Source organism: Pecten maximus, chromosome 17 (genome assembly GCF_902652985.1).
Source record: "Pecten maximus chromosome 17, xPecMax1.1, whole genome shotgun sequence".
NCBI classification, from domain to species: domain Eukaryota; kingdom Metazoa; phylum Mollusca; class Bivalvia; order Pectinida; family Pectinidae; genus Pecten; species Pecten maximus.
Genome location: NC_047031.1, coordinates 23,135,313 through 23,159,778, shown reverse-complemented (window position 1 = coordinate 23,159,778; position 24,466 = coordinate 23,135,313). Strand labels below are relative to the sequence as shown.

General features: G+C 35.5%; 1 protein-coding gene across 1 annotated transcript; it reads right to left on the bottom strand.

The window, feature by feature from the left end:
• Nucleotides 1-4,196: 4,196 nt before the first annotated feature.
• On the bottom strand, nucleotides 4,197-24,044 carry LOC117315229 (multidrug resistance-associated protein 1-like). Its single transcript, XM_033869373.1, has 21 exons — nucleotides 23,733-24,044; nucleotides 22,659-22,796; nucleotides 22,018-22,164; nucleotides 20,667-20,751; nucleotides 20,267-20,336; nucleotides 19,858-19,984; nucleotides 19,319-19,495; nucleotides 17,882-18,049; nucleotides 16,639-16,828; nucleotides 16,266-16,365; nucleotides 14,441-14,576; nucleotides 11,876-12,140; nucleotides 11,106-11,413; nucleotides 10,573-10,772; nucleotides 10,113-10,236; nucleotides 9,089-9,190; nucleotides 8,051-8,197; nucleotides 7,684-7,842; nucleotides 6,902-7,068; nucleotides 6,092-6,286; nucleotides 4,197-5,591 (listed from the first exon to the last, which is right to left on the bottom strand). The coding sequence occupies exons 1-21, from the start codon at nucleotides 24,042-24,044 to the stop codon at nucleotides 5,450-5,452; spliced, it is 3,459 nt and encodes a 1,152-aa protein (XP_033725264.1). The 3' UTR covers nucleotides 4,197-5,449.
• Nucleotides 24,045-24,466: the final 422 nt, after the last annotated feature.

Below are 24,466 nucleotides of genomic sequence, written 5' to 3'. Positions count from 1 at the left end.
ATAATTATATTGGCTTTCCAGACGTTCAAATGCCTGTAAGGCTATACTCAGTTAAACTACTCTTACCAATTTTATTTGCCAGTTTGTGTGACCACGTCGAATTGATAATAGATTCAATCTATAAATGCATCAGACTTTTTTTCAGCATTTCGAATATTACATGTGCATTAAGTTATGTGTCGTCGAAAAAGACAACTTTTCATGAAACGAAAGTTTAAAATATGGGTGGATCACAAATTTGATGACGTGTCCACAGCAGCACAGTATACGTGTCTAACAACAAGGACAAAGGAAAATTTTCCGCATCCGCTCCTACGATGGCCTTACATTTTGCCTGAACTGAGTAAGGTAAGTTATGACCAATTTGTCTATGGCGTGAGCGGTTGAATGACAAATGATTACGATGACTGTTAAAAGGACATATTAAATTATTCACCACATGAAACAAAAGTAAGACCCAATCCTTTATGCATCAGCAGATCTGGAAATATACACAAAAAATATCACAGGTTTCGCAACATAGCAAAAGGTTGCAAAATGGATCACAGAAATGGCAATTTCATCATTTTGGGTGTGCACTAGCTGTGGTTTTTTTAATGTGTGATCCGATAGTTGTGATGAGTATATCATACAGTAATATAATGATATTATGTAACGGTTTGGAAAGTATAATATTTAAAACATTTTCAAATAATATCGCTAATAGCTATCATAGTAACATATGAATACAATAGCTCCGAAATTTGATAGAGGCTATGAGTATTCTGTGAAAGGGGTAAGGCTTAGATCCCTAGCTTGCTAGCCGGGCACTGAAAACGATGGAGAAGCCATTCTATCTGACCAGGATGGGCGTTTGTCTTCCGTGGTCCCTACCAGGACGTTCATGAATCAGAATAATATCATACAAATATGGCATATAAGGCGGCAGAAATAGACCAAACGCTGAGTTTGCAGTAAAATATGCAGATTTCTATAAACAAAACAAAAAAAAACAAAAAAACAAAAAACAAAAAAAACCAAACAAGCTCGACAGCTTAACAACATTGTATAAACTTTGAGGAAACATTCCTCTTATTGTGTTCAGTTATCTTTAGAGTCAAATCCAGTCAAAAGAATGTCCTTACTGCGTGATATAGGTACATGTTAACATAATGCCATGATTATTGTGGGAAATATCGATGACCAAGATGAGTTAATAGATGCATTTTTCGTATGTTTTGCCGAAATTTACAAACAGCTTAAAAAAATGACGTTAACAACAAAAGTCCTATGTATAGCAATGAATAATTGATCAATTTTGTTAAATTGCGTCGAGCTTTAATTTATGGATTTGTGATAATATCACTCTATTCGCTATTTAAATGACCCGTAGTCATTGAATTAGAGTTTGGTATTAATGCTGAGATTGTTGGTATCGATTTTTACGAATTTCGTAGTCGATAAGAAACTAAGAACATCCATGGGACGAATTAAGTAAAGATATTAGACAACTGTATTTAATTCGACATTTAACTAAGAGTATACCATTGAAACTTTGAGGAATGTGTGAAACCATGAAATAAAACATTGAAAAATTAGTTTCTGGAATTGGTTTAATTTTAAATGATATGTGTAATTTAGTCTTAGATAATATAGGCCGCCTCCGCCTTCGTAATATAACACTTAAAACCACACCTATCTGCGGGATATCTGCTGAAGCGAACTATCTGGCAATATGTCTTCCAATTAACAACACTATTGGTTATACGATATTTGACAAATCCCAGTTAACTTATTGTAATGTTATTGTTATTGTTATTGTAATGCTGTGGTGTACTATTAGGCGTCGACATTGCAATTCTAAGTCCGATACATGGATGCTATATCAACTTGTGATTGCCAAGGCAACAGTAGGGAATTCCCCTGATAGTACAAACACTGTACTTCATTACTTAGCAGATAACCGGTGGGCAATGTACCTGTTAAAAACCCGTTAGTTGTGCTTGTGCGGACAATCTAACGGAGCGGGCAATATACACACAATTCAGGTAAGTTGGGAAGCATCTTCCCCCAATTTTTTTTGTTTTTTTGTTTTTTTGTTGTTTAACGTCCTTTTAACAGCAAGGGTAATTTAAGGACGTGCCAGGTTTTGGAGGTGGAGGAAAGCCGGAGTACCCGGAGAAAAACTACCGGCCTACGGTCAGTACCTGGCAGCTGACCCACGTAGGTTTCGAACTCGCAACCCAGTGGTGGAGGGCTAGTGTCAAAGTGTCGGTACACCTTAACCACTCGGCCACCGCGACCCCTTCTTCCTTCAAGTATCTTTATATATTTAGATATTATAAATATTAAGATAGTCCACTTTCATCATTTCAGCCACTAACACAACGAATTATGCAGTGTATAGTTTACTCTTCAATTCTGTGTTGTTGAAAAAAACGCCTTCTCCGTCATTGGCAGAGAAAACATAATATTCGAATGAAATCATTCTACATATACGACGAGAAGCTACTGCTGTTATAAAGTTTTAGCTCTTAAAATGTACTCAGATGGGTCTCCATCTGAGAACATTTTAAGAGCTAAAACTTTATATTCACATTTACACTGCAGCCCCCACTATGTAACATTACCAAGCTCACTTGAAGGTTACGAGTCCATAATTTCCAAACCTTTATTATGACGTCATTACTATAGTGACGTCATAATTGCTACGTCGGTGATAACGAAAGATGGCTGTTGAAAAGGCTGTTCCGTCTTTTACGATAATAATTTGTTCATTCATCGAAGGAGCAAAATTCCCGGATATAGTCTTTAAAAATCATTGTCAAATGTAAATATAAATATTGAACTGCTTTCATTTGGAAGTTATGGGCTGATGAATGCCAACTGGACAGAGGCGAATTCAACATGAAGCCCTAGCGCGCTTCATAAGATTTGCCTTTGTCCAGTTGGCATTTATCACCCCATAATTTCCAAATAAAAGCAGTTCAATGCTTAAATAAAAGCAGTAGCTTCTCGTCATATATGTAGAATAATTTCATTCCAATATTTAAAGAGACGACAAAAACAGGAACATGATATACGTCTATTAACTAGAGGAGAAAGAGATGGCAATGAAATGTAAGTAAATATAATATGTTTATGAACTAGACAACAAAGAAATTACAATGATATGTAAGTAAAACTGGACGACATGCTCATGTAAGTAATGTCTATAAACTATCATCAAAAGTGCGTCTTTATAACTGTACATCATTAGTTAAATGATGTAGTATTAATTAAAATTATCATATTAATATGCAAATTATATATTTAGCGATTTGCTATATGTGAACAGATCAGCAATTGACATTTCGTTAAAGATATTTTTGTAGATATACATACTTTACAAACATTACAAAGTTGTATTTAATAGATCAGAAAGTAATTTCAAAGACTGTGTCATCACGTTATATGCCAAATAGTTAGTGAGGAAGCTGTGTGTAACTATCTGCATACGCAAAGCTGGCGACTTCTGGTCGACTCTGCACTACACGCAGGTATTGCCAAACTACATACTTATGATTAATTGTATCTAAAATCAAAATATGTAAGTGTTGATCAAAGCTATTTATGGTTATTTGCATAGTAGCTGTATAAGTCATGGAGTTTAAACGGAACAATGATAACATATGTATTGTATGAGTTATTTTCCTTGAATGTACGTGTTACAGATTTTTGTTCACATCTTGTCCAGTCGACAAAAATCCTGAATATGAACTCATCGTGCGGTATCATATATTAACACTGAAACACTCTGTTTACAGATACATTCGTGTTTATAAGTGTAGTATTGTGGTGTGGGGATTTCAGTGTACGCCTCTCCATCAGTTCTTATGTCCATTATCGGTACAAAAGGATACATAATGTAATAATTGATGTTTTTGTTCCCCAAAACTACCGACTTTTTACGTTTTCGGTGTTTTACTATAGGCTCATTACATTATGCCACGTGCAACTCAAATTAAATATATCGCCACAATTGTTTGGTAAATCTCAGCTCAATGGTAAGAGCTACGGGACATTCTGATAATGTCGGGTAAACACTATCTAAGTTGATAACAAAGTACATAAAACATTTTGATTTTTTTTTAAATTTTATTTAATTACGATAATAATGATGTTATCATCAAATAAAAAAAGATTAAAAAAACAAATAAATTTTGTATAAATAACCATGTCATTAGCATATCTATTGGCATATCTCCAATGGGACCAACCAATAGAAGGTTGGACTGAATGCTAAAACCGCGCACTAAAAGTTGAAACCATTAAACATTAATGAGAGAAACTCTAAATATAAGAAAAAATAATACCTTTCAACGTTAATAATAGAACATATAATTAGTAACTCCCCCTTTTTCAAGTCATCATGCTTGCTTTCACTGAAAGGTCTTTAATTGTATCCTCTATTCTCTGTTATATAGTACAGATATTGAAACGGAATATTTAAATGAGATGGGATTGACCAATGGGTCGTACGCGCGACATCACTTAACTAATCGATAAAATCTGAAAACAAGATAACCAGTATCTATATCTTACCAGGATGAATTGAAAAGGGAAACAAGGAATTTGATTTCTAAGATGAAGGCACGTTTTACTCAAAACAAATTCAAAGATATTTTCAAGCAAGTATCGATAAATGATATTGCCTAGTTGACAATGTAGTGATGTAATCACAAGGGAATGTTTTAACCATGCTAATTTATACATCTTTGGCATATGTTGCATTTCAAAAGAGATGTTTGTCAAGAAAACATTAAATGCTAATAAGATTTTTTTATTAACATTATTATATCTATAACAAAATTGTACATGTTATGATACAAACTCAGACGCTCTACAATCCAAGTATATAGTATCGAAGGAGTCCAGTTAAGACAAAGAGCACACAACATGAGGCTTTGATAATCATAGTATGCCCTATCTAAAGGTCCAACTAGTTTGTCTGATTTTCTGTTCGGACGTGTTTGTTTTTTTTTTGTTTTTTTTCTTTTTTCTTTTAGTGTTCCGTCTGGCTTGACTTCGTTTGGTCGTGGTAATTCTATTCTTAGTGACCCGCCTATCTCGGTTTTCCTCAATTTGGTCGTGGTATTTTAATGTTTAGTAACCAATATATCTTTGCTTGACTCCGATTGGTCGTGGTATTTCTATTTTTAGTAAACCGTCCATCTTCCTAGACTCGTTCGGTGATGGCGTTTCTATTTCAGTGACCCGTCTATCTTTGCTTGACTTCGTTTGGTCACGGTAATTGTATTTTTAGTAACCCGTCTATCTTTGCTGGACTCCGATCGGTCGTGGTATTTCTATTTTTAGTAAACCATCAGTCTTCCTAGACTTGTTCGGTGATGGTGTTTCTATTTTTAGTAACCCGTCAATCTTTGCTTGACTCCGATCGGTTGTTGCAATTCTATTTTTAGTAACCCGTCTATTTTTGCTTGTTTTCCGTATCAAACCAGTCGACTAGATCGGCATCCTTCGCCATACCGTAGAACACTGTCCCCTTGTCCGCCAACAAGTTCTCGGGACGATCAAACTCCACTACCAGGCCCTTGTCCAGCACCATCACTCTACATATAGATTATATAAACGATATAAGTATATCTAGTAAAAATAGCAGTAATCGAAATATCTAGCATGATTATAACGTGATAATTTGTGAATATAAAAAGATGCACACGGTCGGGCAGTTATTGACGTTTTACACACGAATATTATAAATACAAGTTGAGTAATAGTTTCTCATTATTAGTAAGAGAAAGTAGAATATATACTGTGATGTACCTCAAGAGCTATATCATATATTATTACATTCATTCCCATTGTTCTTTCGCGGAGATCTAGATATAGGATGGATACTATTTCCCGTGTATAATTATTCAGTTCAGCTAATTAGCCATGCATGGGTCAGTTTAGGAAATGAGGAAACACATGCTATACATTCTTTAATTGTGTAAAATCATTATAAATCCATTCTTTTCAACCTGACGAAAATGTTTTAAAAATAATATATAGATCGTACCTGTATTATTTTTCAAAATATTTGGTATTTAGTTTTAAGCATGGTTACCTGTCATAATCCATGATGGTGTTAAGCCTATGGGCGATAGTTAGGACAGTACAGTCTTCGAACTCCGACTTAATTGTCTGCTGTATCAACTCATCCGTCTCCATGTCAACGGCAGCAGTCGCCTCATCCAGAATCAGGATTTTGTTCTTGTGAAGCAAAGCTCGGCCCAGACAAACTAATTGTCGCTGCCCAACACTGAGTGATGTAGGAACGTTTAAAAGTTCAAATTTAAGTATCTTTAATCATTGTGACACAATTTAAATACAGAATGTAGGTAAGCTATAAAATTAGTTATGTGTGTGAATGTGGTTTAATGTAGCGCGTTGACACTTTAATATGCCACTGTTATATGTTCTGAATATTGAAAATGTATAATGATCGCATTTTTGAGTAGAGCTACTGAATCAATTTTTTTAAGTCTAGATTATATTAACAGGAAATCAGAAACATTGTACATCACAAGACAAGACAATGCCAGCCATTTGCTTCAAGATTGATCTACGTTACACCAACGCTTGGCACCCCGACTCGGACAACAAGTTGTATAGTGTTATTAAACATTTTGATGATTATGATTTTAAGGAAGCTCTAACAGTAAATAAAAGAACATAAACAAATTAAAACAAAAATGCATTATATATGCAGCTTTATGATGAAGGAATTCATTATTCCGCAATTAAGAACAAAGGGGTGATTTTACCATTTTGTAGCTTTTGAAATCATCTTAAATATAACGACATCACTACTGATGGTTATAACTCTATCACAAACCATTAGATATATACTGATGTAAGCTTTTTAATAACTAACCTTAGGTTTAAACCGTCCTCCCCACACTGGTGATAGATTGTATCTCTCTGTTCAGATATGAATTGTTTGAGATGGGCACTCTCCAACGCTCTCCAAATAGCCTCGTCCGAAAACCGATTAGAGGGATCCAAATTTGATCTGATGGTGTCGGAAAATATCACAGGATCCTTAAGATAATAAAAGAAAATGATCAATTAGATAAAATGGAAGACCTGAAATCAACATGTACAGGTATAAAGGCATGGTAAATGAAAGAAATCCCAAACAAACATAATAGACGGAGTTGCAATAAATCGCCATGGCGAAATTTATTAGTGAGCCTATTGATCACCTCATATCGATTCCAGATATACGGATATAAAAGAATGAACAAATCACATTATCATTAAGGAAGATCAATGTTTCATTAAACATAAAAAAATTAAACATTTTTCAAATGAAATTCTCATTAAAAAAATCCTCATCACATGCATTCATCTTATTACCTTTTGCATCATCAATATACTTTATTTGTTGTAATACAATGATACAAGATTGTTAAGAATAATCATGAAACTCCTTGTAATATTATATAACATGTTGATATATTATGATACGATCACAGAAAATATATTTCATACAATATCTTGTTATATATTATAAACGATTTTTTTCATGCCATTATACTTTTATAATATTTTGATACTATGTCATGTAATATTGAAATGTATCTTGTAATATTATAAAGGTATTAAGATTAAAGTATCTAGGGTGATATTATCATGTTATTATTATAATACTACCTGGGGTAATATTGTAATACGAGGCCTAAGGTCGTGAAGCCCCAGATCTGCAATTCTCCTTTGATCTATGGTGATACTTCCGGAGGCAGCTTCTGTAAGACGGAAGAGAGCCAGGACGAGGGAGGACTTTCCGGCCCCTGTTCGTCCTACGATACCAACCTGTAGTTAAACACAAATATCAAACCTAGCATAACCACTTCATCACGACTCAGTTGTGAAAGTTTAAGCAATTGGGCAAGTGATAACGTGAGTAATCGTTTGAGCCGAAATGGCGGCTCGGGCGCTGCTGTGTAATTCACAGTTAAATGATTTTGGACGACTTAATTTAAGAATTGTATTTTTGGTAACATTTAAATATATAGCCCACCTTCTCGCCGCTGTATATTTCACAGTTAACACCGTTGAGAACCAGCTCCAGGCCAGGGCGGTACCTGGTCTTGTAGTCCTCAAATCGGACTTTACCGTCTTCAGGCCAGCTGTCGTATGGATGATGGTCAGGGTCCTTCCACTCCGCCTGAACATTCAAAATTATACATTTATAAGGTGCGGATGGTGGTTTGGATTTCCAACTTTAACAACAGTACATTATATCATTATTTCAAAAGGTACGGATTTCTTTTGCATCTAAAAATTGCATCCCTGTTTGGGATAGGGGAATGTAAATATGTATTTCACCACGTAGAAAGCATTTTCAAAACAGCCAGTCTTTGTTTAATTGTCATGCCATAATGTTTCGAGATCATTATTACAAGCAACTCAAACTCTTGGGCAGAACAAAAGATGTACGGGATGTAGTATAATCACATGTCTGTTTTGTGGACAGGGACACTTCAATTGAAGTGTTGGGGTTGGGATGGCTACCAGGAGGCTTGGCAGACCAAAGATTATTTTACTCACGTGCTTAAAATTATGAATTGTAATATGTTCTGAGACTTTTTCATTGCTACACACATTGAGGACATCACGCTGTTATGAGATGTCATTTCCAACCCCGTGTGAAATCGATTATTTTTATCATTAGTGACCAAGAATCACCCTGTGGATAATTCGGAAATGGTAAATCATTCTTCGGGTTGTAGAAGGGGATACGTCAACCTTAGGGATAAAATATTTTAGGTTTGGTATGAGTTTTTTTCTTGCCATCTAGATTTGACTTCACATGGATGAAAGACATTCTATCAATATACTATTGACTAACTTTACATAATTGAATTTCGAGTTCAATTTTGATTAAAAAAACATAACATTCCACGAAGCAGCACATTATTTTATTTATTTATTCATAGAATGTATTTACGTATGTCGTGGTCAGAAAATCTTCGATATTGTGTACATCAAACAAAATAAACAAATCATACAATCACATCCCGCGTTAACTGGCACGGTATATGTAAGTAATACCTACCTCGGCCACGAGTTTTGTGTACTCTTCCACTCTCTCGGCAGATATGATATTCATCTCCATGTCACTAATACTATACACACAGGCGTTAATGGAAAATACTATCTGTAAGTGAATATATGGTAACATATATATGTTAGATACTGTGGAACTCTTCTATTCGGGAGGCACTGAAGTTTATGTCAACTTTCAAAAACTCAAAATGCTGAAGGAGTGATTTTTTTTGGTGGAATTTGTGCCGTGTATAAGAATGAATAAGACGTCATCAATGCAGTCTTTCTTGAACAATTCAAATACCGGAGTTACTTACATCAATCATAGACATAAAATGTTAGTAAGACACATGAAGACACGTGAGGATAACGTTGGTGTAATATACAGGCGCCTGCTCCAGTTAAGAATTGTAAGAGAGAAAATAATATCCGCTAACTCTATTTTTTCTTCTATACATATACTGACCGAAAGCAGACACCTGTGCCTATAAAATCAATTGGAGTATATGTGAGGATATAAGGGTGCAATACCTTACCAGTTTAAATGGAAAGCATATGTTATATAGCGATTTAATATACAAAAATGCAGAAATTAGAATTTTGAAAAATATATAGCATGATGTCAAAATACGTTGTCGCTCGGTTGTTGTAAGTCATATCGTTCTAAGCATAGGTATTAAGATATTACCTCATAGCTCATAACAGACCTAGTTTAATATAATATATGACACATTTGAAAAGGTCATTCAGGCCTTAATGCAAGTTTATATATTCCGCATAACACAATTTGCATAGTTATTGCTCTTGGTTCATGTTTAGTATATTACTAATTGATAGCAGTTGTCACCCTTAGTGCATGTGTAGAAAGCGTCATCAAATTGGAAGACAAAATTAAATATACATCCATCTTCACGAAATTCATTTTCCGAATACAAGATTGAAATATATTTGCAAGTTGTCCTAGACTAATTTCATATTGTTTCCCTAAACGTAAGCGAGAAATTAAATTCAGCAAACAAAGTTGTTGCAAATACCTGTGATGCGTAGGTCAGTGAGAGACCAGCTTCGCTCCCCGAAACTGTCGTTGATAACACCGCAAACAATCCCGCAACGAGTGTCAGGAGATTACCGATGGATTCAGAAGAAACTCCAATCCATCTACAATTTGATTGAAATAAATAAATAATCACTTAAACTCCTGCATCAACATTTTTTTTCCTCAGATGTCATCTCGAATGTTACATATTGCATATAATAGTATATTGGACTAATGCTTACGATGACGCATGCAGTTCGCAAATATCATGTAGCATGTATGATAGTGGCTATGTCGAGTTAAACAACCTCCATGCGACATGCGACATATTTAAAAACCTTGATCAAACAATACCACTTCAACGTTTTTCATTTCAATAAAAAAAACCTTTTTATTTTTAATTTGCATTTGCAATTAACCGTTTCGAATTCAATCACCTCTATATGCTTGTCCCGTACCTTGAAGCTCCGTTGGCCGCGTGAAGAAAAGCTAGGTTGGTGTCGATCCGTCGCTCTGATTCCAGTATAAACCTATCGACAGACCCGTACGCCCTGATCACACTGGCTCCCGTGATCGTCTCACTAAAGTGGTTATATACGGGAGATCGAGTTACTGATTCTATCCTCTTCAGCTGCCGTGCGGTCGGTATGTAAAATTTCTTTAAAGAATGATTCGACTATTTAGTGAACGAAATTGACCAAATAAGACTTATGCACAAGTACTCGTTTTTCTTTTTTAGTAAAATTCTCATCGCAAAACATGCATCTAAATTCAGTTTTTCTATTACTACATACTACATACTATTTTTCCTTTTCCATACGAATACAAATGTTCGAATAATATAAGATAAACAATATATAATCATATTCACATAGTTTCAATATCTTAGTTTTAAGACGATCAAAACATTGCAGCCCATAGTGCTCAAAATTTCTTCGTATCTATCAAAAGAACAAGAGACAGAAAACTGTCGTTAGCATATCTAACTTACAAGAAGGACACTGAAGATGATAATGGACGGGATTGTGGCTATGATGAACTCTGGTGTCTGTATTCCAATAACGATGAAACTAACGAGCAAGCTATAGGAATAATAGAGAAGCCTGTATGTCGTCGGAAGTCGATCATCAATAGTGTCAAGGTCACTGCAGAAGCGGTTTAGTATTCTACCAAGTGGTGTGGTGTCAAAGAACGACATTGGTGACCGCAGAATGCATTGGAGCATTGAGGAATGAAAGACCTTACTTGCCCTCACCATTCCAAATAGGAATAGAATCATGAACAGGAACATGGTTAGTACTGTGAAAAAAAAATATAGATAATAATATAAACCATAATATAATTAATAATATAAACAATATTAAAATAACGATATATGATAATGGTATAAATAATAATAAAAAACAATAGTAAAAAAATAACAACACCATGATAATATAAACATTTTAAAATAATAATGTAAACAATAATATAAAAAATAATATACATGTTATAAATAATATGATTAATAATACAAACTATAACATAAGCAATGATATAAATAATAATTCTAATAATAAAATAAACAATAATATGAATGGGTAAACAAGTATATTTTAGATAAATAACGCACTGAAGTACACTCGTACATTTATTTCAACTACATGTATAAATGAAATGTAATTAATGGAACTGCTCTCTCTCTCTCTCTCTCTTTGCACATTGTTTTCGGAACGGGCGAGTTATACCAGTTCGCGTAAACCTCCAGATCGTTTTATTTACCTTGACAAAGACCGATGATAAAATATGTGGTAAGGTAGTAAACATTTCTGTCCGTGTAATCAGGATCATTATTTATGAATGGAGTCAAGTTTGTATGATTAGTCACATTTAATCCCTGGTCAACTTCAACGTCTTTTGTCCAGAAAGTTATCCAGAAATTAAGTAAAGCTCCTAGAGCATGTGATATCGCTAACATCGAGAATGCCATGGAGGTAACGCCTACTCCCATAGCCTTCATAAAGGCAAAGTACACTCTCCAGCTCACCTAGAATGTAGAGGAAAATCATATTTACTGAAAATAAAATAAAAATAAATCAGACATACAAAAAGAACTTGTCAGATTTACGGGAAATAGAAAGATGATGTAGAATGTAATCATTATGTATTTAAGAGCTATAAAGGGAGACAATCAGTTGTCCGTGAACATTTTAACCATGTACTTTATGTACATTCGTTAAAATTGAGGTTGATCTGACATTACATCGAGAGAACATTCATGTGAGTAGCTGATAAAACGGACAGGATGTAGCCAAAACCCTCCAATGGACATGTACTTTTTGCGAGAGAATTAACAGTAGTTTAAAAACATTTTAAAACTGACTTGTGCGTAGCGCCTAACAATTTCAATTTCACACCTCACCTTTCGATCCCGCCTGTTTGTTCGTCCGGCGATCTGTTACATGCGTTTTTGATATCTTGAAGCTTGGAATGCATTCTTATCATTATATGATATATCCATGAGGAGAAATGTGATTGGATTATCTTTTATAATAGTATTGCGTTTTTTGTTGTTGTTTTTTTTTTTTTGCGGTATTCGACATTTAAGCATTGAACTGTTACCAAATGGTAGTATACAGTCGATATGAATACAATTTGGGTGACAGATAAATATAATGTTCAATGCTTATATTTACCTTCATAATTTTATTTTATTTACTGTAGCTTAAGACGCTTTTAAATTTGCCGCTTCTCCTATCACTGACGTCATCAAGTTTAAATACCGGAACAGCCGTACATTCCAGAGGGAATAATATAGTCCCTCATGTCGTTATCAATAGCAATCACATGAAATGTTTTTTGCACAATTTGGCTTTATATTATATTTTATAAACGTTTGTAGATATCTTCAAATTGTTCACAATTGCATAATTTCTGATTGTTTGAAAATAAAGCCGTTTTCGGCGCATGATATACGGTTAACTTTTAGAAGTGATGCGGCGTTGAATGGGTACTGCACATGACTCGATTCCTCGGAAACACTTTACAACACATGTTTCTATCGACTGTATTTACGTTACTTTCAGAGGAATATCATCTCTTAAATTCTAAATGAACGTCGTCTTGACAGTAGGTGAAAACGATTCCAAGGATATTTCATTAGAAACAGAATCCAGTCTAACCGGTCACATCAGTGTCGCTAACTTAGCAGACGATGTTCAAATTCACAGGGGCTCGATTTTGGAGTAAGGTAGGCCTTTGACATCAGTGAATAACCACATAACTATAATTCAGTATGCATACACAACCAGAAACCATGTCGATAATGCCGATTTTTCGCAAGATTTAAAAAAAAAATGCTGGACTTTAAATGTTGTCGTCTCTACCATTTCTGACAATTCGACAACGAGCCCCTGTGTGACGACAGTGACAATTTGATAACTTCCTAAAGATTAGGAATAGAGCTTATAATAATTTTGTGTCGAGTCGGTCGACTGCATTTTTACTATTATTAAATTTTACTCTCATAACTTGCGTTGCTTTTTTTTTTTGTGGTGGTTTATGTAGATAAATGCTAGCATTCGAAATATCTCCTGGTCGAATGTAACTGGGGACCATTGTTTTGACCAGCAACACCTGGGGCTGTATCCCTACTCTGACCGAATCACTGTAAATTGTAGTATACAGTCTCATGAATACAATTTGGTTTACTAACGACATATAGGCAAATGCAACACAGAATGTAAATATTTGTCCATAATTTGTTAACATATTTCTTTGAAACACTTGGTACATTTTGTAATAATGATGTACATGTATTTGTTAATTTCTCTAAGATGCCTTTTGATTTGAATAATTTTACTGGGGTTATTGCCCTTTGTTTATTTCAGTCTTTGATTCTTCCACTGAGATTATACATTGTTCGATTGGTTTTCTTTGAAATCTGGTAGGTTATTTTAATGATAATGCGCGGCAAATTTAATTTGAATGCAAGATAAGAAATTACAATAGTTGTCATTCGTCAGGAGTGCGATATTTTCTTGTTTGGTGTACTTAGACGGCATTTCATTGATGCTACTATGACGTCATAAAGAGGTTCTGATCGGAAGTTTGGTTTGGTGTTACGCTAGGTCATGTTAAAGCAAGAAGGTAATATGGGTACGGTATCCACTAGAGATAGTGAAACAGTGTCGTTTTTATAATGTAATCAAACAGATAGTTAAGTGAATATAATTAATACCACATTATGTTGTTTGGTTTTGGTTTATTTAATTAACGTCCTATTAACAACCAGGGTCATTTAAGGACTTTGTTTACTTATAAATAGTTTGAAATAAATAAACATACCATCCCATCCTTTGTTGTTTCTTCTGTAATGAGACGCCTGGATGTAAGTCGTTGTTCCTCGTCACATCGGAATGATTGCGAAAGAGACATAAGAGACTCTGCAGAAGCCGAGGACGAGGCACTAATAGTCCGCTTTCTGAGAGAGTAAAAAAGAGACATGGTCATGTTTGTTTTTGTTTTGTTTTGTCTTTTCATTGTGTACTAACTATCATGCATGTGCGATATGACGTTTTGTAGCACAAATCACATAGAACTTGAAGTTATATATGAATTCATAAAGATTATTAACTGCGACGTGATGTTACTATTCCTAAAAAATAACCATCTTAAATGATAGCCTAAACCGTGTATACGTACCATATAATAAGACCCAATGTCATTCATTGTCAAACTGTTTAAATATTCTATAGTTTTTATAAAAATGTTTCTTTTTAAAACGAGACATGAGGTGCCGACATTGTAGCGATCGGTCAATATGATTAGTTCGCTGAGAATGCCTACTAGCAGGAATTGTAATGTACAATGTTCAAAAAGTGGCATTGCTGAAAGAGTTTGTCGGGGTATTGGATAACGGACCATTGGACATGGTTTGGTTTGTTTTTGTTTAAAGTCCTATTAACAGCCAGGGTCATTTAAGGACGTGCCAGATTTTGTAGGTGGAGGAAAGCCGGAGTACCCGGAGAAAGCCACCGGCCTACGGTCAGTACCTGGCAACTGCCCCACGTAAGTTTCGAACTCGCAACCCAGAGGTGGAGGGCTAGTGATAAAGTGTCGGGACACCTTAACCACTCGGCCACCGCGGCCCCCCATTGGACATGAAGCAAAACAAAACAACAGTTCTGAGAATGTGCTCACTGTAGCGGCCGGAACATTAATTGATGACCTTTGCGTTATCCACCACAATGTCATGTCAAACCTTAGCACTGCTTGAACAAAAAGTAATACTTTATTTGAGGTAGCAACCGGCCTATCGTTCATCACGTTTTCGCCCATCGTGATGTCGAACAACGCTTCACAATTTTGCTTCCTTCATGAAAAGTGTTTTGGAACACTCACCGATAGTCAGTCGATTGGTTTCCTAGGTATTTTGATTCATAAGAGCCTATTCGGAAGGGTGAAAGAGAAATGGACAATTGTGTAAACTCGTGAACGAAGGCAGAGGGCGAAAATGGCTGTCTTGTCTTGTGGTTGTCTAAAACTCGTTTCAACTCGTAAGTATCAAACTGCGTTTGCCATGCGTCTTTGTGTTAGTTCCCACAGTGCCGTCTTTATCAATGAATGTTTAATGTTGTAAGATACTTTGCGAAGGCGTCGACGTGTGAACGAAAACATTATCGGGAAAATGAATGACATAACATGGACAAAAACCAGCAAGTTATACTTGGATGCACTCGATTTAACTAGCGGGTACGTCAGATGGGTGACTTGGGCATATGGACAAATCTGCACAAATCACCTGTACAGTATTTGAAAAGGGACACATTTCGTTTTTGTTGAGCAAGAGTAATTACACTGTAAGGGTATGACACATTGCAGAATAATGATTGATATTTCAATATTAAACAGCATGACTCACCCTTAGTGTATAATAATGTTTACATGAAAATAGACGAAGGCACTACATAATCAATAAGAACAGCATTTACTCACTTGTGGCTTTTCGTTAATCTAAAAGTAACTGACATCTTTCTTTTTCTTCATGAGTATAGTGTTAGTGGAATATAAGGGTAAATCGCATTGCAGAATAATACAGACAAATGTTAATTGTTTTAGTATTCAAATAGGTAAAGGCACTGACTAACCAATTAGAATAATATAAACTCACTTGTGACTTTTCCGTAACCCGTCTATGTTGTCATCTGACATGGCCCCATCTGATGTTGAAGTATCTATCCGCTCACGGATATGTTCTTTGAGCAGCCGAACTACAGTAAAATGAGATATGTATCCGTTGTTTCGTGTTACAGTTTCGCTCGGTTAATACATAAATATACATTAATTATACAGTGGTAAAAAAATTTTTATTTTTTTTTTTTATTTTAGAGATAATCCTTGCCGAGATCAACGTACACTCGCTGAAGGGAGATAAATTTAGCAGATATCGTATCGATCCTTGATATGGGGTGGGGGCAGCATTTGTATATAATGGTATATCTACCGTTATAAAGTGGGTTTTCCTTTAAATTATCTGTGTGTACCTTCTTCGTCAGACTCGACGTCGTCTGAATCTCCTTTTAGTAAGAAGGTATTCAAAAACAGAGCAAAGGCGCCATTGTTCCCCAGCAGTTGTTCGTAACTCCCGACTTCTGAAATCCGACCGTTGTCCATTACAATGATTTTGTCCACCTTTGGTAGCCAGTGAATCCCGTGCGTTACCAGAATCCTTGTCTAAACAGGAAATCGGGTGTAAGGTAATAATGTAAACTGTAATCGTAAGACTGTTTTGTTTGTTTTTGTTTAACGTCACATTAACAAACAGGGTCATTTAAGGACGTGCCAGGTTTTGGAGGTGGAGGAAAGCCGGTGTACCCGGAGAAAAACCACCGGCCTACGGTCAGTACCTTGCAACTGCCCCACGTAGGTTTCGAACTCGCAACCCAAAGGTTGAGGGCTAGTGATAAAGTGTCGGGACACCTTAACCACTCGGCCACCGCGGCCCCTCGTAAGACTGTACATGAAGGAATAGACTAATATTATATGATGCATATATTCATCGATCCCACAGATTTCATCTGAAAAATGTTTCGTCAATGCTTTATTCACATTTTAACAGGAAATCGTATACTAGTTTATAATCAAGATTTATTGAAAGAGCTTTTTATATCAAATAACAACAGGATACGTCTAATAATTCAATATTACACCATAATATGCGGTAACATAAATGATTCATTACGCCTAGAGCTTGGTTCGATACATGGAGAAAATTCGATATTGAATAGAACGAATCTAATTACAATTACTGACCTGTTTCTAGGTGAATGCGAGTATTTATAAACCCATGAAGGGAATATTTTTCAATATATATCAAGTATACGTCATCGTTTAGCATATCTAAATTCAAAATATCTCCGATATTCACGTCAAAATTGTTTGCCCAGATAAAGACTCTTGACAGTCTTGCATTGAATTATCACCTTACGTTGTTTTGTTTTCACTGTCATAATTGAGTGCTTTCAAGGAAAGCGAAATTTGTATACATTATTTTTATTAAACATTTCAATGGTTTATCAATGAAAATTTGAATATGGGAAAATATCGTAGATACGATGCGTTTGATAATTTAAACACGATATGAAGGGTTAAACTTACCGACAGGTATATAATATTTTTCGATAGTTAATATTTTCGTGGTTTTATCAAAATTTTGAAGCAATGGGTATTTTTCCCTGAATATTTTTCCTTTGGAAACCTATAACAAAATGATTGTCTGCTACTTACCTTTCCTTTCAGCAGCCCGTCGTTACTGACCACCTTGTCAAAAATAGCCTTGCCCACGTGACTGTCGACTGCGCTGAGTGGATCGTCAAGTAAATAAATATCGGAGTTACTATAAACAGCTCTGGCTAAACTGACCCTCTGCTTCTGACCACCGCTCAAGTTTATGCCCTATATCAAAATGAAATGTATTACGTTTCCACGTTTATTATCAGTCTTAAAAAATCAGAGAAATGAAATATACGATTTACGATTCAATGTCTTTCATTTAGAATAACTGTCTTTATTGTCCACAGCTATTGTGTAAGGATAAAAAAATATGGACATTTGTATATATACATGTAGCTATCGAATATCTTCAAGCCACATCCTCTATATAATTAAGAATTAAACAAAGCATTCTTAAAAATAAATTGATAAAGGAATCAATTATTGTCTGTAATCATATTTAATATTTTTTAATTATTGAGGCTATCGTTTATGTATTTTATAAAATTTCATATCGCTGTGTACACAAAAGGTAATGAAGTTTGAAATTTGAACCAAGGCGATAGACTTTCTACATGTAGGTATTTTGGATAAATAATAAAATATTGATTCCACTAGATAAAGTACCCATGAGTAATTAATGAAATAAATTGATTTTTCATTTCCATCTCCATCGGAATATCAGCTACATAAATACATAGTTCATATAGTACGAAAAACATACACAAGTATATAACTTAATGTAAACTAAATAGCAATAAACATTTGGTTTGGTTTAGTTTGATTTGTTGAACGTCCTATAAATAGCTAAGGTCATTTAAGGACGGCCTCCCGTGCGTGCGATATGCATGCGTGTGGTGAGTGGGTATGTGTGTTTTGGGAGGCTGCGGCATGTTCGTGTTAAGTCTCCTTGTGATAGGCCCGAACTTTTACCGATTATAATGCTACCTCTCTGAAGCATACTGTCGAAGACACCCAAAGCACACCCCACCCGGTCACATTATACTGACAACGGGCGAACCAGTCGTCTCACTCCTAATATGCTGAGTGCTAAGCTTGAGTAGCAACTACCATTTTTAAAGACTCTGGTATGCCTCGGCCAGGGGTCAGAACCCAAAGCCTTCCTTACAGGGGCGAACGTTCAACTAAAGGCCAAAAGTGAGGTATTGTCAAGGGAGACATTAGATAGAAGAAAGTTAGTAAGAAAGAAGAGAAAAGATAAGATCCTAAACTTAGTCGCCTCTTACGATCATGCATTGGGGGCAGCAAGTGCAATTCTTACGCCCTACCTGAAATAAACATACCCTTACAAAATCAGACCATCTACAGCAAATAAATGATAAATGTACAAATCAAACAAATTTCAATTCAAACTCGAAAGAATGGTATGCACGGAGAAAGAAGTATCAGGTAATTGGACTAGGTGTGCAAAAAGGATAAGCTCAAACTTACCCTCTGGCCTATTTCCGTCTGGTCCCCGGCCGACAGTATTGCCAGGTCGGGTAGTAGCTGACACGCCTTGATGACTTTCCTATAGCGCCTATTCTGGTATTGACTACCATACAGGATATTGTCCTTCAGAGTCATGTTCTGAATCCAGGCCTCTTGGGGTACGTACGCCGTAGTACCCTGAAATTCACTTATAGATCAGAAGCAAGTTCATCAACTAGGATTAACATTTAGGATTTCTGATATTTCATAAATATTCTTACGTCATAGCATTTGCAAAGATTATATGCGGACGGTTATCCAGGGAACACCATTGTCACATATAACACATGGTGTCGTATTTTATCTGTCAGTAACATTTATAACGCAATATTTCAATCTTCAACTATTTGAATGAGTGACATTATGGTCATTCTGTTTTCTTTGCAGATAAGGTAAATAGTATCATGGATTAAATTGGCAAGGGAGTGATTTTGATAATATAAAATCGAATCACAAAAGGTGTCTAGTTCTTTCCAATTGATTATAGATATTACTGTTACCTTTAGTGATACATCACCTTGTGTTCTAGACATCTCGCCTAGTAGAGCAGAGAGGAGCGATGATTTGCCAGATCCTACCAGACCCACCACAGCTACCAATTCCCCTTCATTCCCCTTCATGTCGATACTGCAAAACACCACAGCATCGTCACAACAGTGTATCTATCCTGGATGTTGTTTGTCTAATTGTCTGTTCAGGGGAATAACCGGTAGTGACACAATGTGTCGAATTGCCTTCTACTATGATGAATGATATCATTCCGTACATGCGGCCATGAACTTTCACTTTCTTGATAGAAACGTCTCGCTCATACAATTCACAACATTACGCATGACAGAATGCTTTCTCAATATGCATTTTCAAAGGCTAAATGTGATGTTGGATAGGCTAAAAGTTTAGTTTACTCACTTGCGAAGCGTTGACATAGGGGACTCGGGGTCCCATGTGAAGGATGCATTATTGACAGAAATGACATGATCTATGATGAAAAGGTAGAGATTGCATTAGTCATTATCTGTATAGTAGCTCATTGTGAAATTTTGCGTGCAATAAAACAATTTATTTTTGTTGTGTTTTTGTTGTTGTTTTTTGTTTTTTTGGGTTTTTGGGTTTTTTTTGTGTGTGTCTGTTTTGCTCTTCATCAAATCATACAAATATATTTAGTAAAAGCGATGACAAAATATAACATTGTCTATCTTATTCAATATTTTACCGAAACTCTCAAGCAATGAGTTAAAACAATTCAGTATTGATGCTATCTTTATTATTTTTACAGCTAATGTTTTCTATATTATCTATTTCTAACTACCTGCTTCAATAACATGATGAACATGGTCTGTGTTGATATCCTCGGTCCACAAAAATCTCTGTATTCTTCTTACAGAAACTCGACTCTTTAAAACAAGAAATATTGAAAAATAATTTTTGAGACAGTAGAAATTAGAAATTGGGAGTTTGTGACTAACGTTTCAACGATAACCCAATGTCATGATTTGTCAGTAATGAACAATTCCAACCAAAGGATTGTATGCTAGTGTACCACACGGTTCTGTTCCTCTTCATTTATATATTGTGTAATCCCTGGCACCGCGTCTATAACATATGTGTGTTTGATATGTCCACAATGTAATTAATACCCAATGTGAGTTAGTAATAGTATTAAGATACTAACTCTATAATTAAGTTTTAAACTATTTGCTTTGGAACAGTTTGTCTTTTAATTATCCTGGGATGCAGACAAAATAAATAAGACGCGTAAGTGCAGCATTATCTATATGTCAATTTGCATAACGCGCGTTAGAAGATAGATTAATATATTAATTTGTATTTTGATGTACATGTATTTAAGTTTCTCTGATATTCTACCTGTCAAAGTGTTAATGGTACAACTAACGTTTGATTGATTTATTGACATATCAATTTAAGAATCAAACTGATTTCTCAAAGACAGTGCGAACAAAAATTGTCTGCAAAATTCGGACCTTGACTGCGGAACCAGTGTTTGAGTGCTAAGAGATCCGGCCGCGGATCAACTGGATAATCTGGACAATACACTAAGTCCGCTTGATGAATACAGTCTCATACATAACTTTTATAATTAAAAATGTCGTTATTAAGGATATAGTTTATCTTAGGAAATTGAAGGCATGCACAGTGTTCGAACGAAAAGGTGGTCCGATGGCCCGAGGCTATAGAAAACCTGGTCGGTCTATACATAGAAAACCTGGTCGGTATATACATAGAAAACCTGGTCGGTCTATACATAGAAAACCTGGTCGGTCTATACAAAATGTCTAAGTATTATGCTATGACAACTTTGAGGCCTGACAAACAACAATTCGTGCAAACAACATTCCAATATTTTCTGACAAACGCTCATAATGAAATTATAGCTAACAATTTAGGTATTTTTACCAAGATCATTGAGTTATTTGCTTCAAACATTTGAGTGAGTATGAACTGGATGATGCAAGTTATGCTACTTTCAATAATATGTGTTTACAAAATGGGTATATGGAAAAATGACTTGAGTTATAGGATTTAAATTTTCTGTAAACAAATTGTCTAAGGAATTTTAATATATACTTTCATACACTGCATGCATCACATGTGAAAAACTTACATCAACTTGTGATATATCTATATAACCTGTTAATTACCTGTATAATTGCCGTTATGACGGTAGGTACGAAGGCCATATTATTCCGTAGGAAGTTCAACACAGATATCACTTGAAATGCCGTCGCCGCGTCTAAATACATGGACGGTTTGGCAATAACGTAACTGAGGAACACAACTGAGGACAGCTGTAGAAAGACAATACAGAAACTGTGACATTTCATGAAAACAGAAATTCAGACTCAAACCAAATTTAACCGACTATATAGAGGATTAGTTGGGAGGTGTGTGTGGAGGGGGGGGGGGGGGGGGGGGGGGGGGGGGGGGGAGGTCAAACAGCACAACGTTTATAGGACCACTGGCCCCGAAGGCTGAAAATGTATGCCTTCAATCCATCACGTAAAAGATGACGTCGCTGTTGTTTTTATCGTCGGTTGTGATTGGCTGATACACCCACGTGATAATTTCTGGGACAAATAAGGAGTTCATCAATAAAGGCAGAATTCATCATGGCTTACTTTGCTAGATTAAATTATAATGACTGACTTTAATAAATCGAAATGGCTAATGATGTTATTATACTCCAGACTTCCGTTTTATGTTTCCATAATATAAAAGTATATTCAAGCTAATCCTGAAATAGTAGAGGAGGGTCCTCAACTCCAAAATTAAATATACTCACCAGAAAAGGATTCTGCATGGAGAGAGTCACCGAAAAGGATGTAATTAAGGCATTCTTCTTAAGGAATCCGATTTCTGTATCTCTGATGTCCATCAGCTTATTACCAAATATGGTCTCCCAGGCATACATCTTCAGTACCTGTGTTATAAAGCATCACAGTTCTCATGAATTACGTCAGTGATTCTCGGAAATAACAGAAAGGTAATGAAACAGTTCTTTTTAACAGTCCTATAAAGAAATGTTTATGATGACATCAATCTTTTCAGGTACAATACATATAGCAATAATAAGATAAACCATTCATATAGCGCACTATCTAGTTTGTAAAATTACTCTAATGCGCTTCACATTACATGATATAATATTACATTCCATTTCAAGTGTTACACAATGTATACATATTATCTATACAGTGGAACTTCGTTAACTCGAACTCGGAAAACTCGAATATCCCGTTTAACTCGAAGTACTTCGTCAGTAACGGCCAACTGAAATATTTACCAAACTTTGCACCAAAAATGACAACTCGCTTAATTCGAACACTCGGATTACTCGAAGTTTTCTCGAGGTCCCGTCGAGTTCGACTTAACGAAGTTTCACTGTATATAATTGTCATGCATATGTAATTTCTGTGCATTTCAATATTATAAAAATAATCTGATATTGCTTGTAACAAGCATATTTACTGGCGTACAAATATATATTAACAGAAAAAAATGTGAAAAATGCGTTGTCGTTTATAGCGTCATTTTTATTTGGCTGCTAGAGCTGGGTGATAATTTCTCAATAAAAACAGTTCATCAGTTTAAGTGGATTCTTACAGGAAGTGAACACAGCAGATCAAATCAAAGAATCAACCCGATGTTTCTGTTCGGAGAAATTTTAATTTTCGCCCTAAAAGCGTAGATTGCTATACCTTCAGCTTGCTTATCTAATTTCAATAGTATTTTTGTCTGGTATGCCAATTTATCGCGGGATTTACCAGTTAAATGATAACGTTCTATAGTTTACTAGCGACAAAGTAGATATAGTAAAAATTATCTAAATCGTATGTAAAGATCATATACGACCTACCTTTATTCCTCCTAAAACTTCGTTAAACAGTTTCATCCTTGAGCTTTTGTTTTGCAGCAGTCCAAATAGGTACCCTTGTTGAAATCGACCAAATGCTATACTCAATCCTATGAATAAAGCTAAAATCACTAAACATGGCAGAAGACTTTCTTCTACGGCGTCCCATATCTGGTACAGACAGACAACCAGGGACGTGAACAATGGTATGATGAAGTGAAAGACTCCAACAGAATCCTGGATTCTCTGACAATCCACAGACATCAAATTCACAATCTGACCTACGGTGTAGTCCTTTTTCACACTATTTCCCATTATTAATGCCTGAAATAAAATGAAAGATAAAAACATATTAACTAATGTTTATTTGTAATGTATGTGTGTATCAAGGAAAGTCTGGTTTTGTATTTTTGTAACGTCCTATCAACAGCTAGGGTCATTTAAGGACGTGGCCTCCATCGTAGTGTGTATCATTCGGTTTTGTATTGTTTAACGTCCTATCAACAACTATGGTCATTAAGGACGGTCTCTCTCCCCTGTTTACGATATGCTTGTGTGTAGTGTATGTGTGTTTTGGGAAGTTTGATTTTGTATTGTTTAACGCCCTGTCAACAACTATAGTCATAAAATGGCATCCTCAATTTTGTGCAAGATTTATGCGTATAGGTTTGGTTTAGTTTATTTTGTTTAACGTCCTATTAACAGCCAAGGTCATTTAAGGACGGTCTCCCGTGCGT

Excerpts from the sequence above, each read along its gene's own strand:
- LOC117315229 (XM_033869373.1), bottom strand. The coding sequence starts at position 24,044 with ATGGGAAATAGTGTGAAAAAGGACTACACCGTAGGTCAGATTGTGAAT. Across the intron at positions 19,985-20,266 it reads CCTATGTCAACGCTTCGCAA|TATCGACATGAAGGGGAATG; the intron begins GTGAGTAAACTA and ends GGTGTTTTGCAG. Across the intron at positions 19,496-19,857 it reads AAGGTGATGTATCACTAAAG|GGTACTACGGCGTACGTACC; the intron begins GTAACAGTAATA and ends AGTGAATTTCAG.